Consider the following 19,922-nt stretch of genomic DNA (forward strand, 5'->3'; position numbering starts at 1 on the left):
CTTGCTACCCCTCCGTTACGCCACTGGAGGGATGTGGTTTACTGTAGCTGTTTTGTATATAGTGCAGTGTGCACAGGGGCGGACTGGCCATTTGGCATACCGGGCATATGGATTATTACGGTCATTTCCGGGTTGCGCTGCCCAATTATTAGTTACTGTAATGTTTGGGCTGGGATGCTTTTCAGTAAAAGTGGTGGTATTAAGGACGTGCGTTTGTATGTGCCTCGACGGAGTTAGGCGGTAGAGTATCTGCTATCTGCGCGCCGGTTGTGGTGGGCCGGTCTGGGCCAAAATGCCAGGGCTGAATTTTGGTCCCAGTCCGGCCCCGAGTGTGCATTGTGTGAACCATGATGTCGTTTTACCTGGGTGTGCAGGCTTTGGATTTGAACCTCCAGCTCTTTGATTTTGTCCTCCTTCTTCTGAGATTCGGCCTGGGCCTCCTGCCGTGCACTGAACTCCTCATCAAACTGCAAACACAAGAATACACCAGAATCATGTCCACGTACACACACACACACACACACACAAACGCACACACCACAGGCATGCAACCACCACTGGTGAGCAGGCAAGGTATCTCTAGAGAACAGCCAACCACAGGGCGCTCGCTCACTCGCACACACACACACAGACACACAAACACGCGCGTGCGCGTGCGATGTCTCGCGCTATCTGGCCGATTTCTATTCATAGCCCCCGTGGCCTTATTTCGTGTTGTCCTTTGTCTAGGTTTCAGGTCCGGTCCTTCTATGTGTGTTGACGTGTCTAACCTTTGTGGGAAGCGGGCCGTGTCAGAATAATGTTTTCTACCGGCCCAGCAGGGTGGCTCGACACAAACTCTTAAGCCTGATTTATACTGTGTCGCACAACAGTGTTGTGCACAACCAAGATAGGAGGCAAAATATGCAAGCTCACAACAACGCATCACGAATGCAAACCAGTGTTGCCAGGTCTGCTTATTATAATTTCCCTCGCAAGATATTATTTGAAAATAGCCGATCTACAAGCTCACAACGCGTCGCATCGCGACGCGTTGTGAGCTTGTAGATCTGCTATTTTCAGATAGCTGATGTATATGTTAAAGCGCTCATGTGGCCCATGGTCGCTTCTTCTGGGCTGGTTTTCCTAGACCTGGTTGCTTGTTTCTCTCACAGAATCTGGCAACACTGGATGCAACGTGTTGTGTTTGCTTGTAGATCGTATATTTTTTGTTGTGTGCATCACCGGTCGTTCGACCGGAGCATAAATTTGGCATCATGCGGGGAACAAAGCAGGGGGGGTACTACTAGTCTCACGGCTGGCTCACTTTTCAGTCAGGTACAACAGGTATGTCCAAAGTCCGGCCTGTGGGCCAATCGTGGCACGAGGGAAGATTTTATATGGCCCACAGAGTGTTTTGAAATGAACCCGGGCAGATAAGCTATTTCTCAGTAGAGTTTGTAAGTCGTTTCATTCTCAAGATGTGAAATAAAATATTTTTTATTGTATCTTCATTTTTGTAGAGACCTTTTCACATCTAATTACATTTGGCCTACACTGCAATTTTGAACAAAGACAATTTATTGGACTGTAAATATAATAGCAATGCAGTGCATAAATGTGGAAAAAATGTTGATTTGTTTTTGTTATGTTCAGATAAGATAACTTTAATAACTATATAACTAGACTGCAAAAAAAGACTATTGATATTGTTGTAATGCAATAGCAGTAATACAGTATGACATGAGATGTATTCAGCCCCAAGGTATTTTCCTATTTTCAAATATGGAAAGTATGGACATCCCTGATGAACAACATGTTTGGATATCATAGCTACCTCACCAGTATTATCATTACTATTACTAATAATGCATTTATTTGAATGTGAACAATTATACCAAAACCTATTATTGTCTCTCCAAACAACACAACTCAGAAAGCTCTCTGAATGACTGCCAACAGTTTGTTTGGTTGGTTCATTTAAGGTAAAAAATCATCCTAATTTAAATGGAAGTCTCTTAAACAAACGATATAAACAATTAGAAAAGAATAAACTCTACTGTATAAGCTTTCTGTACGCGGCGTGGACTTGAATCTAAAGTGCCTGTACATAACTTAACTCAAGCGGCACCGTGCGCAAACAAGTATACATTGGAACATTGGGATCGATCCTTGTAATGCTGATACGGATCATGTAGCGCCACAGCCAACTATTGATCAGGGCATGGGAATCAATAGCCTGTCTGGAAGCTCTAGAGAAGGGGGAAAAACTTTCCAGATGGGAGTTGGCCAACCGATGGGGACTGGGGGTGGGGGGTGAGGGTGAGGATGTGGGGTGCACTGTGGGGGTGATTAATGTTTCACCTTTTTGGAGAAGTCTGCAGCCTTCTGTTCACTCTCCTCCACTTTGGCTTTATCCACACACTGATCTGAAAGGCAAGTAAAGTCACAACAACTCAAACGTCTTCCCGGGTAAAATGTAGACAGTTTGATCTCCATCCCTAGAGAGTCACAATTAAACCATGATGTGAATTAAAAAATAAATAAATAAATCAGGACTTTTAATTTTAACTCTTTAAGACCGGGTGTCATTGTGTGTCATTTTTAGATTTCGTTGGGCTATTCAAAAATAGCAGATATGGTGCCGCGCTATGAGCTTGTAGATCTGCTATTATCAAATCTTTGCTTCTGGGGGTTCCTGGAACTAAATATTTTACACATGTTCGCTTTAAAAAAACATAATCCAAGATTTTGCCACAAATTTTCACGATTTTTCAAAAATAGCAGATCTACAAGCTCATAGTGCGGCACTCGGTGCCGCACTATGACCTTGTAGATCTGCTGTTTTTGAATAGCCAAAGAAATTAAAAAAATTACACACAGATGGTTCCCCGGTCTTAATGGGTTAAGAGAACAATCCACTTTGTTTATTTGTATTATTATTCATTTCCCCTTTTTTTCTCTAATTGTTTGTGTGACTCATTAAAGCGCAGTAGTTAAGACTCTGAAACTTTTTAATGAGCATGGGTTTGTTGAGTTACAGAACTGTTAAAGTAACACAACAGAAGAAGAAGGGAAATTGGTGTTATTTACATCGTTTCCTCACGTCTGAGGCAATGACAGACTACATTAATAATGTGAGGAGAAATAATGTAGTGTTTCTCTATGATTCCTGGGAAACACACTGTATGTCCTCTGATGATACTGACAAGAAGTCACTTCATACCGACGACAGGGCCATGTTTCTAACGGAGCTTCGTTTTATGTGTAATGCATCATTTATGAATAATTAGCCCACACTATCTTATATGTCAAAGCCACTGCAGGTGTTTGTGGGAGCGAACTCAGAGGGGAATAGGATGATAATGAGAGCCACTGCAGGATATCAAAACATTTTCAGCAAACATCAGTGACAAGCTTCCTGCTGCCACTGATGCTGCTGTTAACCCTTTAAGACCGGGAACGCATCTGTGTTATTTTTTGGATTTATTTGGCTATCAAAAAATAGCAGATCTACAAGCTCGCTATGAGCTTGTAGATCTGCTATTTTCGAATAGCCCAAAGAAATAAAAAAAATTACACACTGATGCGTTCCCGGTCTTAGTGGGTTAAACATAGGAAGCATGTCTGGAGGATAATTTGGAACCATTACAGAACCATTACAATCGCCAACTAAGGGCTATCTTTTTTTAATCACTGTAAATGATGGACAAATATTTTCCATCATTCACTCGCAATCATGTAAAAAATACAGCAAAACAAAACAATGCAGTAATAAGAGAAACAAATTGCATCGTCAACTGAGCTGAAGATTTTTCTCGGAATCCAACCAAATTATATTTAATAATTCACAAGGTACAAGGCTGATGGGGGGAGTGTAGCGCCCAGGATCACTTAGAAAATTGGCACTGGGTGAAAAAAGGGTTACAAAATCGTGGGATAAAAAAATCTAAAAATAATAATAATAATAATCATTCACAAGGTACCGATCAAGTGGGTGAAGTCCACGTCCAGCCTTTTACTGTAGCCAAAGTCGGGGTCCATCCCACTGCGATGCAGCACCACCTGAGACACGCATTCTTCTAGCACCTTGAAGTACTGAGGCCTGTGAGGGTCAGGAGACATCAAGCAGAACAATTAAAACACGTCACGCTATATAAGACGTGACGGACACAAACTCTGCTAGTCTAATTAACCACAAATGATGTCCTTATCCCAACCTGGAGGTCAACACAAAGCTACATCCGAAAAGGTTGCTGTTGAGGGAAAAGAGACACAATTAAATTTGATCACTTGCTTTTTTCCCCCGATCATGAAATTGGCAGATTAACCCATTAAGACCGGGAACGCGTCCGTGTGTAATTTTTAGACTTATTTTTAGATGGCTATTCAAAAATAGCAGATATACAAGCTCATAGCGCGGCACCAAGTGCCGTGCTATGAGCTTGTAGATCTGCAATTTTTTTGAAAAATCTGGAAAATGTGTGCAAATCTTTGAATATATATATATTTTTTAAAGTGAACATCTGTAACTCAAATCTTGCCTGGATTTCACAAATGTCTTCTAAATCCTAACATTTTTTTTTTTTTTAACACGTATGTTGCTATAATATCAGTGGTTCTCAAACTTTTTCATGTCAAGGACAACCCAAAATGATGGCCGCAGACCCCCATCTCAAAACATTTTGTTCCAGGGACCCCCCAGAAGCAAAGATTTGAGTTCCAAATGTTTGCTTTAAAATATATATATATAGCTCATAGTGCGGCACTCTCGCTATGAGCTTGTATATCTGCTATTTTTGAATAGCCCAAAGAAATCTAAAAAATGACACAGATGCGTTACCGGATTGAATGGATTAAATGGGAGCATGGAACTTAAGTCTCTGTGACTGTCCATTTCAAGGTGACAGACAGGAACCCTGGTTACGCTTGCCCTCTTCGCTAATTTGCAATCATCTTAGCCAATTAGGGCGGCTATAAACACCGAAATGTAAATCTAATTAGTGTAACGCGCATAAATGAGAGCACAATGGCCAGCAAAAAAACATGTCGGCCAGTTAGGAATGGGACAGAGAGAGCTTGGGTCTTGTCGTGCGAGGGTGTCTGAAATCAACCTGGGACTGCTGTTCTGCCTCATAGGTTGGCGTGTGACCTTTTCCCTGTTACATTATCAACTTTAATTGCATGTGACATTTAGCTAATACAATGTCAACTTAAGCTGAGTTCCAAAGTGGCAAATAATTATGTTCTGAGCTTGACCTTGACTACTGGAGAATGCAGATATGCAATTTCCTGCCAGAAATGTTACTCTTTCTGTGAGCAAGAGTAAGGAGGGAGGGAGGGGGTGGGGGGGATGTATTTCGTTAGGGAAAAGCAAAGAAACGCAAAATTTGAGGCCCGAGATACTTTGTTAATTTATCAATTCTTTGGGGAAGCTTTTTATTTTACACTAACTTGTTTTCCTACAGTACATTCTGTGCATACTTTCTTCTCCGTCTTCATAATCACATTCCCCTCCGTGTCTCGTCTCTTAAGTTCTCCAAATACCACTTGTATTTCAGTGCCCCCGTAAACACTCTCATAAGTATTCACAGCACAGAGGAAGGACATTCCTTTTCCTCTGTGAAAAATTTGACAATGTGGAATGTTTTTATAACATTTTACACTAACACAAATCATGTATGGGGGTTCCTTGGCACAAAATATTTTCCAGTGGGGGTCCACAGACAAATACATAATAGTTCGGGGGTCCTTGACATGAAAAAGTTTGAGAACCACTGGTTTAAACAACATTGGGAAGCAAGCCCAAATAGGCATCTACATTTTAGAAACAAGCCCCCCCAAAAAAACGCAACCCTCGATTACCAATATTTACAAGCGTCATTGCAGAAAAACAGGCCCAGAGTCGCTTATAAGAAGCAGACATGGCAACGCTGTTCATATTCCAGGGCAGAGATAGTGAGAAGCCTGAGATCACGGAGTAGTTATGAGGCAGATGACTCAATCAAAGCCTGCTCCTCTAATGGCTCTGGATGGGAGCAAGAGGGCGTATGAGCATTGATGTAGCTGAAATAGAATAATTGCTTGGAGCAGACAGCATTGTGAAACGTCTGTCATGACAATGGGGTAAATGTTGGTACTGTGGAAGAAAGAAAATCCTTTTATACATCGCAGCATAATGGTGAAAATGAAAGTCGTCAATACGGTCCATCAAAAGAGAAGGGACTATTATCGTTCCTAGACTTTGACTCAACCTATTTTGTAATATCAAAGGGATGCCACACGTGTGTGTGTGTGTGTGTGTGTGTGTGCACGTGCCCACCTGTGTGTGTACACAGGTGGGCAAAACAGACACACGAAAACATCGCGTCGAGTCAAAGCAAGTCAAAACAAATCACCCTTGAGGTGTGATGTTTTGAAAGCGTGAAATGCCAAATGTCTTCTTTTTAGCTGCTGGATTCGCCTACTCGTCGTCGCTGGAGAGAGAAAGCTGGTGCAACCGCGAGATCACAGGAGTTGCCCTGCGTGGCTTAAGCACTGTGGCACTCGGCTTACAACTGTCACCGATGTACACCAACGTTATTATCTCAATAAGCCGTCCTATTTTCCTTGCCCCCCCCCCCCCCCCTCCCCCACCCCCCGCCATCCAGATCTGAGCCGCGCGGAGATAACCAGGGAAAGGAAAAGGAGGGGAGTGACCCAGAACTGTCACAGACCCCTCCACAGTGGGCAGGGCTAGGCTCCAAGAAGAAGCCAGCATATGTCCCCCCACCCTGCATCGTTTCCCTCCTCTTCTTCCACCTCCTCTTTCATTTTGGCACCTCCATTCCCTTTCCAAACCGCCGTGGCTTGGTGGTTCAGCGGCAGCAGCCCCTCCACTGCCACTTGATCCAGTCCTGCTCCACATATAACCACTGTAATCCCATAGTACCCGCCACGCTCCAAAAAGAGGAGATCTATGCTCTATATTTATTGGGTGGGTTTTTTGATGTGCTCCCATTCGCCAGGCTGCGGCTCAAACACTGACAGATTAATTATCAAAAATAAAACAAGCCCTGGAGGGAGGAAGGAGAGAGACGTGTGGCTGGCAACTAATGTTGGTTTTTGGGGAGAGAACTGACATGTTTAATCCATTAAGACCTGGAACGCATGCGTGTCATTTTTAGATTCCTTTGGGCTATTCAAAAATAGCAGATCTACAAACTCATAGTGAGGCACCAAGTGCCGTGCTATAAGCTTGCAGATCTGCTATTTTTTGGGTCAAATATTGAACATTTGTGCAAATCTTTGAATATACATTATATGTACGTTTTGAAGCGAACAACTCCGATCTTTGCTTCTGGGGGTCCCTGGAACAAAATATTTTGAGATGGGGGTCCGCGGCCAAATATATATATTTTTTTTGGGGGTCCTCGACATGAAAAAGTTTGAGAACCACTGATATTATAGCATCATACGTTTAAAAAAAAAAAAAAAAATGTTTGTAGAGTCCCCCAGAAGATTCGAGTCACAAATGTTTGTTTAGAAAATATATATATTCAAAGATTTGCACAAATGTTCACAATCTTTCTAAAATAGCAGATATACTGTATACAAGCTCATGGCGCGCTATGCGCTTGTATATCTGCTATTTTTGAATAGCCAAAGAATCTCAAAATGACACACAGATGCGTTCCAGGTCTCAATGGGTTAATCACACAACCGAGTTTGCATACTATACTAACATATCAGAATTTCAAGGAGTTGAACCAAGGTGCCAGCCGCATGATTATATTTCAAGCGCAACACGCGCCTTTGAATCCAATCCACGCTTTCTTGGGGATATTGGCATTTTTGGCAGAGAGGCACATCTGACTTTATGATGTACACCTTGAAAAGTCACCTAGCTAGCACACCTACAGTAATGGACAAGCCCTCTCACCGTCCACTGATTGGAAGTGACAGTGTGTGATGCTACCACCCCACCGCTACCCATATGACACCTCCCTGAAGCCCCCTGGGGACATGGTCATCAAAGAGCAAAGTGATTTTAACCCATTAAGACCTGAAGCAGATTCTACAAAATGTCTTCTAAATCCCAACAGTATTCTGAAAAAAAAAAGTATGTTTCTATATCAGTGGTTCTCAAACTTTTTCATGTCAAGGACCCCCAAAATGATATGTATTTGGCCGCCAACCCCCATCTCAAAATGTTTTGTTCCAGGGACCCCCCAGAAGCAAAGATTTGAGTTAAAATGTTTCACTTTAAACAATATATATTCAAAGATTTGCACACATTTTCACGATTTTCCAAAAATAGCAGATCTACAAGCTCGTAGCGCGGCACTCGGTGCCGCGCTATGAGCTTGTAGATCTGCTATTTCTGAATAGCCAAAGTGTAAAATAATGCTTTTTTAACTCAAATGAAAAAGTGACGCAGATGCGTTCCAGGTCGTAATGGATTAAGGGCCCTTCTTTGATCTAACCGCTGTTAGCCTGAGCCATTTCTCAGCTCACCCCCCCAATCCCAAGGACATAAAAAGAGATGCAAGTTCAAAGTGCAAATCAGCAAGAGAGAGGGGGAAAAAAACTATGAATTATGAATATCGATGGGCATGTGTATGTTAGTTTCTAGCGTCACCCTAATTCACCTGGCTGTGATGTATGGGGAATACAGGGCTCTGTGGAAAGGCTTACAGTATGGTGTGCACAGAGGAGTGCCTGCGTTTGTGTGACAGAGGCTTGAGGAGATGCATTTTTAAAAGCATATCTTTTAAAAAGCCCATCATTTTTTTATGAGCATTTGTAGTGAACCCCTGTTACGGCTAGCCTCCTGTATGGTGGGGGGGGGGAGACAGTCGTGGGGGGGGGCCGGTAATGCTGAGGTGGACTTGGCTGTACTAGCTGGTTAATGTGAATTCTATTTCTCACAATCTTTCCGACTAGATGAGGAATGCATTATTCATAACTCAGAGGGAGCAGAAACTTGTCTATGGTAAATTCATCTTCCTCCCTATCCTCCTCCCCTCATCTCCCCATCTTGCTTCCCCCCCCCCTAAATATTTTATTTCTGTAAAAAGCTCTGACACAGCAGTGGATTTATCATTGTCATTCCGTTCAGAGGTGTGGCGGCGGGCCCTTCTACTCCATGATTGACATATTTACACTACACCGAGGCAGGGTAGAGCTATGGGGCAAACGCTTTAATAATTATTTAACCCTTTAAGACCTGGAACGCATCTGTGTCAGTGCCGCATCAGTGCCGCGCTACGAGCTTGTAGATCTGCTATTTTTGAAAAATTGTGAAAATGTGTGCAAATCTTTGAATCTATATACTTTTAAAGCAAACATTTGTAACTCATATATTTGCTTCTTTGGAGGTCCCTGGAACAACATATTTTGAGATGGGGGTCCGTGGGCCAAATACATCATTTTGGGGGGTGTTGATATTTAGAAGACATTTGTAGAGGCCCCCAGAAGCAAAGATTTGAGTTACAAATGTTTGCTTTAAAAAAAAAAATATATATATATATATATATATATATATATATATATATATATATATATATATATATATATATATATATATATATATATATATATATATATATATATATATATATATTCAAAGATTTGCACGCATTTTCACGATTTTTCAAAAAAATAGCAGATCCACAAGCTCATGGCGCGGCACTCGGTGCCGTGCCATGAGCTTGTAGATCTGCTATTTTTGAATAGCCCAAAAACATCTAAAACATGACACACAGATGCGTTCCCGGTCTTAAAGGGTTAATCATACCTTACTGCAGAACAACGTATACCTATTCACATTTCTCTTTTTTTTTTCTCCCTGAATCTCTGCTTGCTGGAGGTTGCAGACAGAAAGCGTTTAGGAGAGAGGAGGTCATGTGAATTTGTAATACTTACAACATGCCCTCTGGCCTCTTCCAGAGCTACATGATAAGCACTCAGGCGGCAGCGGCAGTGAAAGTATGTGCCACGTATATATGGGGGATTGTTGAGACTTTGGTATGGCTGATAGAAAAAGAGTCATTCATTGCATATACTTTAACCCACAAGGTCAATGCCATGCCGTTTGTTATCTGGCCCCGTTCAAGGGTGGTTCACCTGAGAGAGTATCCTTGCAGATGACATACCCCAAGAGGAAAAAAAATGAGGAAAACAAATAGACGTATTGCATCGTGGTTGCTTCATGTGGGTGAAAATAAAAACAACACCACCACAAAATAAATAAATCCATTAAAAATAAATAAATATATGTTCACATCTTTGAATCAGGCTATGCTGTAGGAGTTTCAGTCAAACTAATCCATGGATTTGTATCCTTAGGCATGGCTGAAGGAGCTTCAGTGAGCGATCAGTCAAACTCTTGATAGAAAACCAATGGTGTGTGTGAAGAAAGAGGAAGCTCACCTGATGTAATAGTCGTTCCTGATGAGCAAGAGATGTTGGAGGATGGAGAGGAAGTAGGGTTCTGATCCGGTGTCTCTCACCATGTTGGACAGGAGATGGTAGACCTCTCCCATGTCAGTAAAGGGAACAGCGTTAAGGCAAACTAAATCTGAAAGTGTCGAATAATAAGACAATCTAGATCTGTTAACCCCACTTAACCACATGAACCGTAGTGTCCCTATTCTGGGCATGTCATATTAGGTGGAAACTACGGTAAAAACTAGCAGAACTACAACTTCAAGCTCACAACACGACTCGTTGGGAGCTTGTAGATCGGCTATTTTTGGCGAATAGTTGGTGAGGGGAAATAAGGAGGGGGCAAAGTACTGACCCATGTAATGGTTAAGGTCCAAAAGTGAATCATTGGGGAAACAATTATTACCAAAATTATGGCTCATCCACAGGGGAGAAAATACATGTTATTAAACTTGCAAAACCTATCGATTGTTGTCCATCACTAAGTGAGGACTTTGATGTAGAGCATTGCTGTATGCTAGAGGGTGTGCTTTCTTAACACATTCCATGCCAGAGTTTAATCTCATAATGTACTCACCAGTGCCAGCGTTTTATTGTTGTTTTTTTGTTTTTTTCATGTCGCCACAGACCTCGCTAAATAAGTTAAAAGTGCGCGTTCATTTGGTTCTAAACACACAGCGGATCCGTGAGAAACGGCCAGCGAAAACAGTTTCCAAATGCGAGCCGCCATCTTGAAGATAGAGCCGATCAACGGTAAACAGTGATCAGCGAGGAGAAAAACAACAACCGAGAAAATCGAGTTTTAAACAGGATCCCAGACAGGAAGCGGATACGATCGAAAAAACCGGAACCCGAATAATTCTGTTTCCGACCGGAAACCGGAAACGGAAATGGATCAAAAAAATTCGGAAAGTGCACCTGGGGCACTTAACATGGGAATCGGCGGTTCGCGTAGATCTACGCGACTGGCACGCTGCGGCTTTAAATAGGTTCGCGTAGATCTACGCGATTGGCATTCAATGTGTTAAAGAGAGACACAATAAGCAAACAATCAACTACACTTTAGAAACGAGCCAAAAAAATAACTCAACCCGCAACGACCAATATTTACAAGCGACTTTACCGGAAAAACAAGCCCAAAGTCGCTTATAATATGACGGACATGGCAACACTGGCGGTATGGTACACTTTGAGCACTGCGGTACGTCCACTGTCAGCGGCTCAGTGATCCTTGGTTGTGACTGGTCAGAGAGCTATAAATAAAGGCCTGCTGATTTGTGCTCGATTCTTCTTTTTTTTTAAGGTAAACCTATGTAGGATTTCTGTCAGAATATATAGTTGTCAAATGAAATAAGCATTAGTGCCATGTTTTACAGCCCCCGTGAGCTGTGCTCTCTATCAACAGCATCGCTCTCCAACCCTGCTTGTATACATCCTGTATGTGTCTCCTCCTGCATGGGACATTCGTTTTGCCATCAGCATCATGTTAGCCTCGATCTCCAGGCTTTTATTGCTTAGTTTTGCTAAAAAATAAAAGCCTGGCCCAACGATAGCCCGTACTGGGTATGAGGAAGTGTTTCACTTCCCAACCAACCAGAGTGCAGTGGGCGTCGCTCGTAATGTTGTGTTAACGGGGCGGGGGTTGACGGACAGATCGGTGAACCAATGGGATCAGCCGCAGTTTCTCGCCGGCTCTTTACACCCGCCCCTTTATACACGAAATCAGGAGGGTTGCAGCAGGCTAGCATCATGTTAATCTCAAATTACACAGTAATATTGACAGAGAAAAAAACATTGTGAAGTGTAGGGACTGAGTAGGGTAGAGGAGGGGTTTCCATGGAACAGATCGATAAGTGGGGTTTTCTTTTCCACCATTTTCCCCGCCAATATCGGTCATATGTTTTTTTCGCGGGGAGCTGATGACCTTCCAACAAGAATCCCAATAATGGCGGATTTCTTTGCCCGCTGGGGATAAAAAATAACAGCACTCAACCGTACTCCTCCGCCATCCATCCACACCATTATATATATACGCACAAAACAATCCACGACTGAGAGCAGCCGAGCGGATCAATCCTTTTAAACACTGTTTGACACTTTCCTATTAACTCCAACAACTGTCTGTAATTAAACTATTATCCCATGTCAAATTTTTAGAGACCGTGGGATGGGAATACACAGTCCTCTAACGAATCATTTCCACACAGTCTCTGTATTAGGACGGGCGAGGAATGAAGTCTTGGGAGAATTAACCAATCCGGCGAGATGCAATTATAGCCTGGCCACAGCCGCGGCGTATCGCCGCTGTCGGGCGGAAAGCTTGTATGTCGAAAAACCTTTCTGGAAATGGATAAAAGAAACCAGTATTCAAATTGATGCAATTTACTTATTTAGCCACAAGCTCTTGTACTATTAATGATGATATTTATAAAATCCAGACTGACGTAAAAAACGTAATTTTGCAAAAAACGTTGATTGTAAAAGATCTCACCATCCTTCATCTCTCGAAGTGACACATTTCATTGTAGCACACCCGGATACGGAAATGACGTCAATCGAAGATTTTCGTTTCCGCCTGCTTCCTGTTTAAGTCCCCCTCTAAAACGGCATTATCTCGGCTTTGTTTTCTCCGCTGTGGAACGCTGTTTAGAAACGCTGTTTAGAAACTGCTACTACTGCAAAATGGAATGTCGCCGATTGAAAATGTCTTCTCTGGGCCACTCACACAACTACCCTGTGTGTCTACAAACAGTTGAACACGCGATCATAAGGGATTTAGAGAGGTCTGTTGGCGAGGTGAAAAAGTAAGTGCGTTTTCCGTTCACATGGCGAAACATTGTGTTTTTATGCTGGGCTGGTGGACAGAGACTCCGCCCCGATCGGAATGTCTGTTGTCTGAGCGGCGTGCACGTATCACCGGTGTGTTTAGAAACGATTGGACTTGCGATCATAATGAAAAGAAAAAAAAAGTTAAACATTTTAAGTTATAAAAAACACTACATCGCTGGCAGTGGGCAAACACAGCCAGAAATAAGTCTGGCAGAGAATGAGTTATCCACTTCCAACCTTGTGTACCTATTTTAGCATGTTATATAGACAATTTTGTTTCGCAAAAATAGCCGATCTATGGGCTCAACACGTGGCATCGTGGCGCGTTGTGAGCTTGTAGATCGTCTATTTTCGCTACTATTGCACGGGCAAAAATAGGGAATTAATTTACAAATATAAAACGGAGAAATATATAGATACGAGGTTTCAGCCCGACGGTAGACGATTTGAGAGCACATAAGACCAATAAAAGTATTCAACGAGCCATCATCTATCAGCACGCTGCAGACAGTGAAACCCTCTCCTAGAACAATGCCAATCTCACCGTCTCATTTCCCCCCCCCCCCGTCTGTATCTGTCTTTGTGTCTGTATTATTTTTTATATTTCACATTCCCTCTCATGAATTAACATGAGGAGGCAGCCAGCAGTCAGGTGAGATGTGTGTTAGACCTAGTCAGTTTGGTATGGGGTCAATCAATCACCCGTTCCCCGCAAAAAACATTAATATTCATTAGTGGCCTGGAGTCACCCTCCTCGCACCCGGACCTGCGCCGGACACAGAGGAGAGAACCGAACGAACGCCGTGCCTCGTTTCGGTTTAATATTCATGAGGCTGCCGAGGGGAAACAAGACACATAAGTCGTCCTATGCAATGCAGGAAGTATACTGTAGTAGTACTGACGTGTGCGATGCCACGCGTGTGCGTGTGTGTGTGTGTGTGTGTGTGTGTGTGTGTGTGTGTGTGTGTGTGTGTGTGTGTAAACTAGGCAAGCAGGGGGGAACCTAAGGCATTCACTTCATGCTCAGAGCTCACAGATCAATACCACATTGTCCTTGGAAACAAACATTGGTGCCCGTCTCATTTGTGAACCTGCTCAAGCACATCATTAATCCAGGTGCACCCCCCCACCCCCCCAACCCCCCCCCCCCCTTCTCTCTCCCATCACCCCCTCCTCCTCACCTTCCCGTGTGTCAACAGAAACTGTCAGTCACAGTGGCACACGGTGGCTGATTTTTTTTCTCTCTCTGGTGAGACGGTGGGATTTGGGAGACAAAGGTTGCCGGAGTGAACATCTGTATAACAATGTCAGGCCGTCGAGTGTGTCTGCACCACAATGTCAGCCTTTCACACATGCCCTTAGAGAAGATTTGTGAATTATTAACCCATTAAGACCTGGAACGCATCTGTGTTATTTTTTTTTAAACATTTGGCTATTGAAAAATAGCATATCTACGAGCTCATAGTGCGGCACCAAGTGCCGCGCTACGAGCTCGTAGATCTGCTATTTTTGGAAAGAAATCGTGAAAATGTGTGCAAATCTAAAATATATACATTTTTAACTCAAATCTTTGCTTCTGGGGGGGTCCCTGGAACAACATATTTTGAGATGGGGGTCCGCGGCCAAATACATATCATTTCGGGGGTCCTTGACTTGAAAAAGTTTGAGAACCACTGATATTATAGCAACATAAGTTTTTTCCCCAAAACTGTTAGGATTTAGAAGACATTTGTAGAATCCCCCCAGAAGCAAAGATTTGAGTTACAAATGTTTGCTTTAAAAAATAGGTATATTCAAAGATTTGCACACATTTTCACAGTTTTTCAAAAATAGCAGATCTACAAGCTCATAGCGAGGCACTCGGTGCCGCACTATGAGCTTGTATATCTGCTATTTTTGAATAGCCCAAAGAAAAAGAAAAAAAAAGACACAGATGCGTTCCCGGTCTTAATGGGTTAAAAGGGCTCTCTTGCCTGGATGGGATGCTTCAACAAGTCTCCCAACTCTGGACTCAATGACTTCCCCACTTCATTAACAACTACTACTCCACAAGTTTGGAGTCAAGCGGAACCTCGGCGGAGAACTCAATGATAAAGCACACTCCCCTGAAAGGGAAGAGTGGTTAAAAAGGTATGGAATAAATGGAAGAATGCGATAAAACATGATTGAAAATCCCCTAAAAAGGCTGCCCCGGCAGCACACTTGGTAGAGCATATATATATAGGCCAAAGTCTCTCTCTACTCACGGTCACTGTCAAATAAAGCAGAAAATAAAAAAAGCACCTAGAAAAACAGCTGTACTACAACTCTGACGATACATATTGCAAATACCACCACTGCGACAATACCACAGTGCCTGTGTTCTTTTTTTACACAATAAAACCATTACAATATATATATATATATATATATATATATATATATATATATATTCACGTCTTTGAATCTGGCTATGCTGTAGGAGTTTCAGTCAAACTAAACCATGGATTCCTAGCTCCTAGTGTCTGTAATTCATGCTTTACTGATCATTTAGATAGGATTGACGCTAGGTACGTTGCTTACTTGTTATTGTAGTTACTTTTTGTTTTTAAAGGAGGAGTTCACCCAAAAAATTACTTATTTTCTATCAATTACACACCCCATGAAGCCTTGATTTCATGGATTTTTTTTTGTTTTTTTGGCATTCCTAAGACAATAATTTGATGACCGTGTGTATTTCCGGTAGGAGACACAAATAATCTACTTTGTGTCTCCTACCAGATACATTAGCCGGTAGGAGATGGGAATCCAATTATTAGCTTAGGAATGCGACAAAAACTAAAAATTACCCATGGATTCAAGGCTTCATAGGGTGTGCAATTGATAGAAAATAAGTCATTTTTTGGGTGAACTCCTCCTTTAAGAATTTTTTTTTTTTTTTTTTAGGCTGACAGGAAATGGGGAGAGAGATAGGGGGGACACATACAGCAAAGGTCGTCGGGAACGGGAGTCGAACCTGCGACACGCTGTCATGCTGGATTACCAGCGTATATGGTATGCGCCTGGACCGCTAGGCCAGCGGATGCCCCTGTAGTTACTTTTTAGTGCATACATTACTTGTTTCCTTAGAACTCTCAATTCCTTTGACCTCTACCTCTAAAAAGGTGTTTGATAAAAACATCTGCTAAATGGCTAAAATTGTGAATTAAAAAATGTACCATTGTGGAACAAGTCTATTTTGGTCTGCCTCTTGGACATTATACTACAATTATACGACCAGCTTGACCCGGCCTGAGGGCAGTGAAATAAGACAGTGTGGGAAGAAAGGAGAGGTTGGAGCCAGGCTTTGGAACCACCAGGCATTGTGTTTGCCTAGTTTTACCTGGCCAGAGAGAGAGAGATGGGAGAGATTGCGCCTTCGATCGTCAAATCCCCCTCTAATGAACCCTGCCGAAGGGCTTGATCCTGCAAAGCTTGGTCAGGCCCACACAACACACACTCATCTCCCACTGGTAACTGCTACGCTCTGCAGTGCTCCTGGCCCGTTCATCTGTATATTGGTAACAGAGGAACCAAAACAAAAGGATATTCCATCTCCGCACGGATGTCGTCCAGACGATGGGACAGTTCAATGGAGTCCTCCTCCTTGTTCTCGTTGAACACCTTGAGCTGGATGTCCAGCTCCTCTGTCTCCTTCAGCTCCTGTAATTACATGGCAAATGGACAGAAATGAGAATGGATACATGTAGCATGTCTAATGTACAATATCTATGCTGTCCGGCAGAAACGAGCTAACTCCAAAAATGTTCAGGAAATGACTAAAGCAAAAGTGGAGTTAGGAGGTTTTGTCCATCATTGATAAGAGCAGCTAAATGGACCTCCACGCTCACAATGAGGTTGGAGGTCAAAAGGGGGTGGAGCCAGCTAACTCCACCCCACTTTGGTGGAGTTAGCTGGTTTAGCAGAACGTTTGAGGATCCAATGGAGTTGGAGCTGGTTTTGTCAGAAGCGCTTTTTTAATACTTTTCATTGGTTCAATATGTTTTTAATCAACACACAGACGTAAAGGGTGTTCAACAGCACTGATTTATGGGGGGAAAAAAGCAAAAGCGGACAAATGGAGTTAGCTGGTTTCTGCCGGACAGCAACGAATTATATACCTTGGGCTACAGTGTGACCTATTTGAAGCTGAATTGAAATATAGCTTGTGGATTAATATAGGAGGAGTTTTTGTTTACATTTTGGCCAAGAATGTCGACATTGTATATCTTTAAAAGCCCTCTTCAAGCAAAAGATTTAGTTTGAAATGCAGCACTTGTGAAATTTGCGCTGATGCCCAATTTTGAATGGCTTGTATCAGAGTAATAGTTATTTTTTGTAATAAAATAAATGGCGTAGTGACTTTCAAAAGGGTGAATTACCAATATCTAGCCAGCCACTTTAAAGTGGCTGTGTTTTTCCCCCCCAACACCATTCCAGCGATAATGGCAGTGCGCAAAGTGTTCCAAACATTTTAAAATGTGCGCCGAGATCTACTATTTACACACCGATACACTTATGTACACAGAGGCGTCCTCTGCTAATTTGCTAGAAGTCAGAAGTAGACTGTTATGGTCCTTTTTTAAGTGTTTGAACACAGATGGCTTTCTGTACATTGCCGTGAACTAGTTAGGAGTCTAGCATAAAAGTAGAATACCAGGATATTGGTTTTCTCTGTCACAGCTGTAGAGGGGAAACTGGGAAAAACCAAGATGCCCTGAACCCTCTTAACTAGGTATCCCCGAATGTACCGGTTGCTGCACACCTGTTCTTGCCACAGGGGGCTGTGGGGGGTGGGGGGGGTTGGGAGGATGGTGGGGGGGGGGGGCGCTCTTTACCACTTCTCTATGAATCACCGCCAGTGGAGTTTACAGACGGAGACAGGGCCAAATGTAACCCAATTTCTGCAGCTATCAATCACCAGCACAGTGTTTCTTTGGGCCCGCCATCTGTCTTAACCAATGCCGGTTCGGAAAAAGGGAAATGGCACACAATGCCACCACAAAAAAAGGAGGGGCGGGCAAGGTAGCAGATGATCGGTCCAAGAAAACTCTCGTCAAGGACTACACAGGAACAAACACAAATTCCTGTTTTCGCCTTTCACCGGAGTTCACTTTTCTCCATCATCATCGCCAATCAGCTCCGCCCGTCTCTCCCGAGTATAATTCATAATTAGATGACGACGGCCGTCGGCTTAAATGCCCGCATTAAAAATCCCGGGAACGTGACAGTTATAAATGACTGTACAACGGTCTCTCTTTCATATCGGGGGGCAGAAATGAAGATAATTAAAGTAATGAAAGTAATAATCAATGGGAGCAGCCGGGATGACTTATTAACAACTGGCACCGTGACACGTTCACCCTCCACGCCGCAAATGAGGTCTTGAATGATGAGTGGGTGCTTGTTTGCCTTTGCCTCGTGTGAAGCCGTGTGGGCTGATTGATAATGATGCCAGGCTGAGCTGTGTTCAGCCATGTGATGCCTGGCGCTGATGCGAACTAGAACACATGCAGCTATAATGTAGGTGACATGCGGACACGGGACAGACGGATTAGCCTAATAGCTCACTCTTTCAAATGGATATTCATATATACTGTATGTACTGTATACATATATATATATATAGATGTTCAATAGTAGACAGCCAACAGAGCGATACAGCATAATATGGTGCACTACGTGAGTTCACTATCTGAGATTAAGATAGTTTGGTACTACTGATGGTAGTGATGTCACTCACATGCTGCATGTCATTTTTATATGCCTATATTTTTACCCATGGTTCATGGTGGCATTTCTAAGACCTCACAATCAATCATAGTATTATATTAATAACGTAATCCAAGTTTATGTCTGAGCTTGAACTAATTATATAGTGTATAATTTTTATTATTTTTTTCTCCTATATTTGTGACTGTGATAATGTACCTAGAACACTGATGGTTAGAAACGCCTCAGCCTAGTGGTTCCAAGATTAACGGTGTAATATAACAAAATGAGTGGATAAGCAGGCAAGCAGACAGACAGACAGGGCCCCTGCCACATTTCATGCAGGGGCCCCGAAAGTAGTGATTCTATGCATGGTTTTTGTTTCCTTATTAGTTTTTTTTGTCACTTTGTGACACCCTTTTCTTAGTTTTTTTTGTTTTCACCATGTATAGAATTCTGCATGTGCATTGCTGTACTTTAGAACAGTCAGTGGTTCTCAGAGTCCAGGGACCTCCAAGGGTCCTTGAGGAGTTTCCAGGGGGTCCCCAGACAAATTTCTAATACGGTTCCATTTGGTTACGTTTGGACCCTCTCACAGATGGGGGTCCGTGGCTTAATGCATACAAAACTGGGGAACAAATTGAGAACCACCGCTTTAGAGCACAGTGTGCATGTGAACACGTTTAGTGTTTATTTCCACCGTTACTCACAGGTAGGATCTTCTTGAGGCCACATCTTAGGAACTCATTGCGCAGATGTATTCTGAAGTCCAAGTCATCAGGGGAGGTAACCAGGGCATTAATCAGCTGCATGCAGGCCGCCTGTGGGACAGATAAACAGGTAGACACACACAGAGACACACACACACACACACACACAAATGTCACGTACTTTTGCAGAGAGCGTGGATGTGAGATGATCATTTGATTCTGTTCTAAGTCATGTTGCCTCTGCGT

The 19,922-nt window shown here is 42.8% G+C and overlaps 1 protein-coding gene across 5 annotated transcripts in view; it reads right to left on the reverse strand.

The window, feature by feature from the left end:
* The window catches only part of diaph2 (diaphanous-related formin 2), a 688,393-nt gene that overhangs the window by 460,522 nt on the left and 207,949 nt on the right, over nucleotides 1-19,922 (reverse strand). For all 5 annotated transcript variants that reach the window (XM_080415256.1, XM_080415259.1, XM_080415257.1 and 2 more), the window contains 6 exons: nucleotides 19,677-19,787; nucleotides 16,805-16,917; nucleotides 10,393-10,509; nucleotides 3,966-4,084; nucleotides 2,344-2,408; nucleotides 363-467 (listed from right to left, as the gene is read on the reverse strand). In XM_080415256.1, the coding sequence (XP_080271382.1) occupies nucleotides 363-467; nucleotides 2,344-2,408; nucleotides 3,966-4,084; nucleotides 10,393-10,509; nucleotides 16,805-16,917; nucleotides 19,677-19,787 (630 nt within the window). The remainder of the gene's footprint in view (nucleotides 1-362; nucleotides 468-2,343; nucleotides 2,409-3,965; nucleotides 4,085-10,392; nucleotides 10,510-16,804; nucleotides 16,918-19,676; nucleotides 19,788-19,922) is intronic.

The sequence above is a fragment of the Gymnoscopelus braueri genome (genome assembly GCF_963280865.1).
Source record: "Gymnoscopelus braueri genome assembly, chromosome: 20".
Lineage (NCBI taxonomy): Eukaryota > Metazoa > Chordata > Actinopteri > Myctophiformes > Myctophidae > Gymnoscopelus > Gymnoscopelus braueri.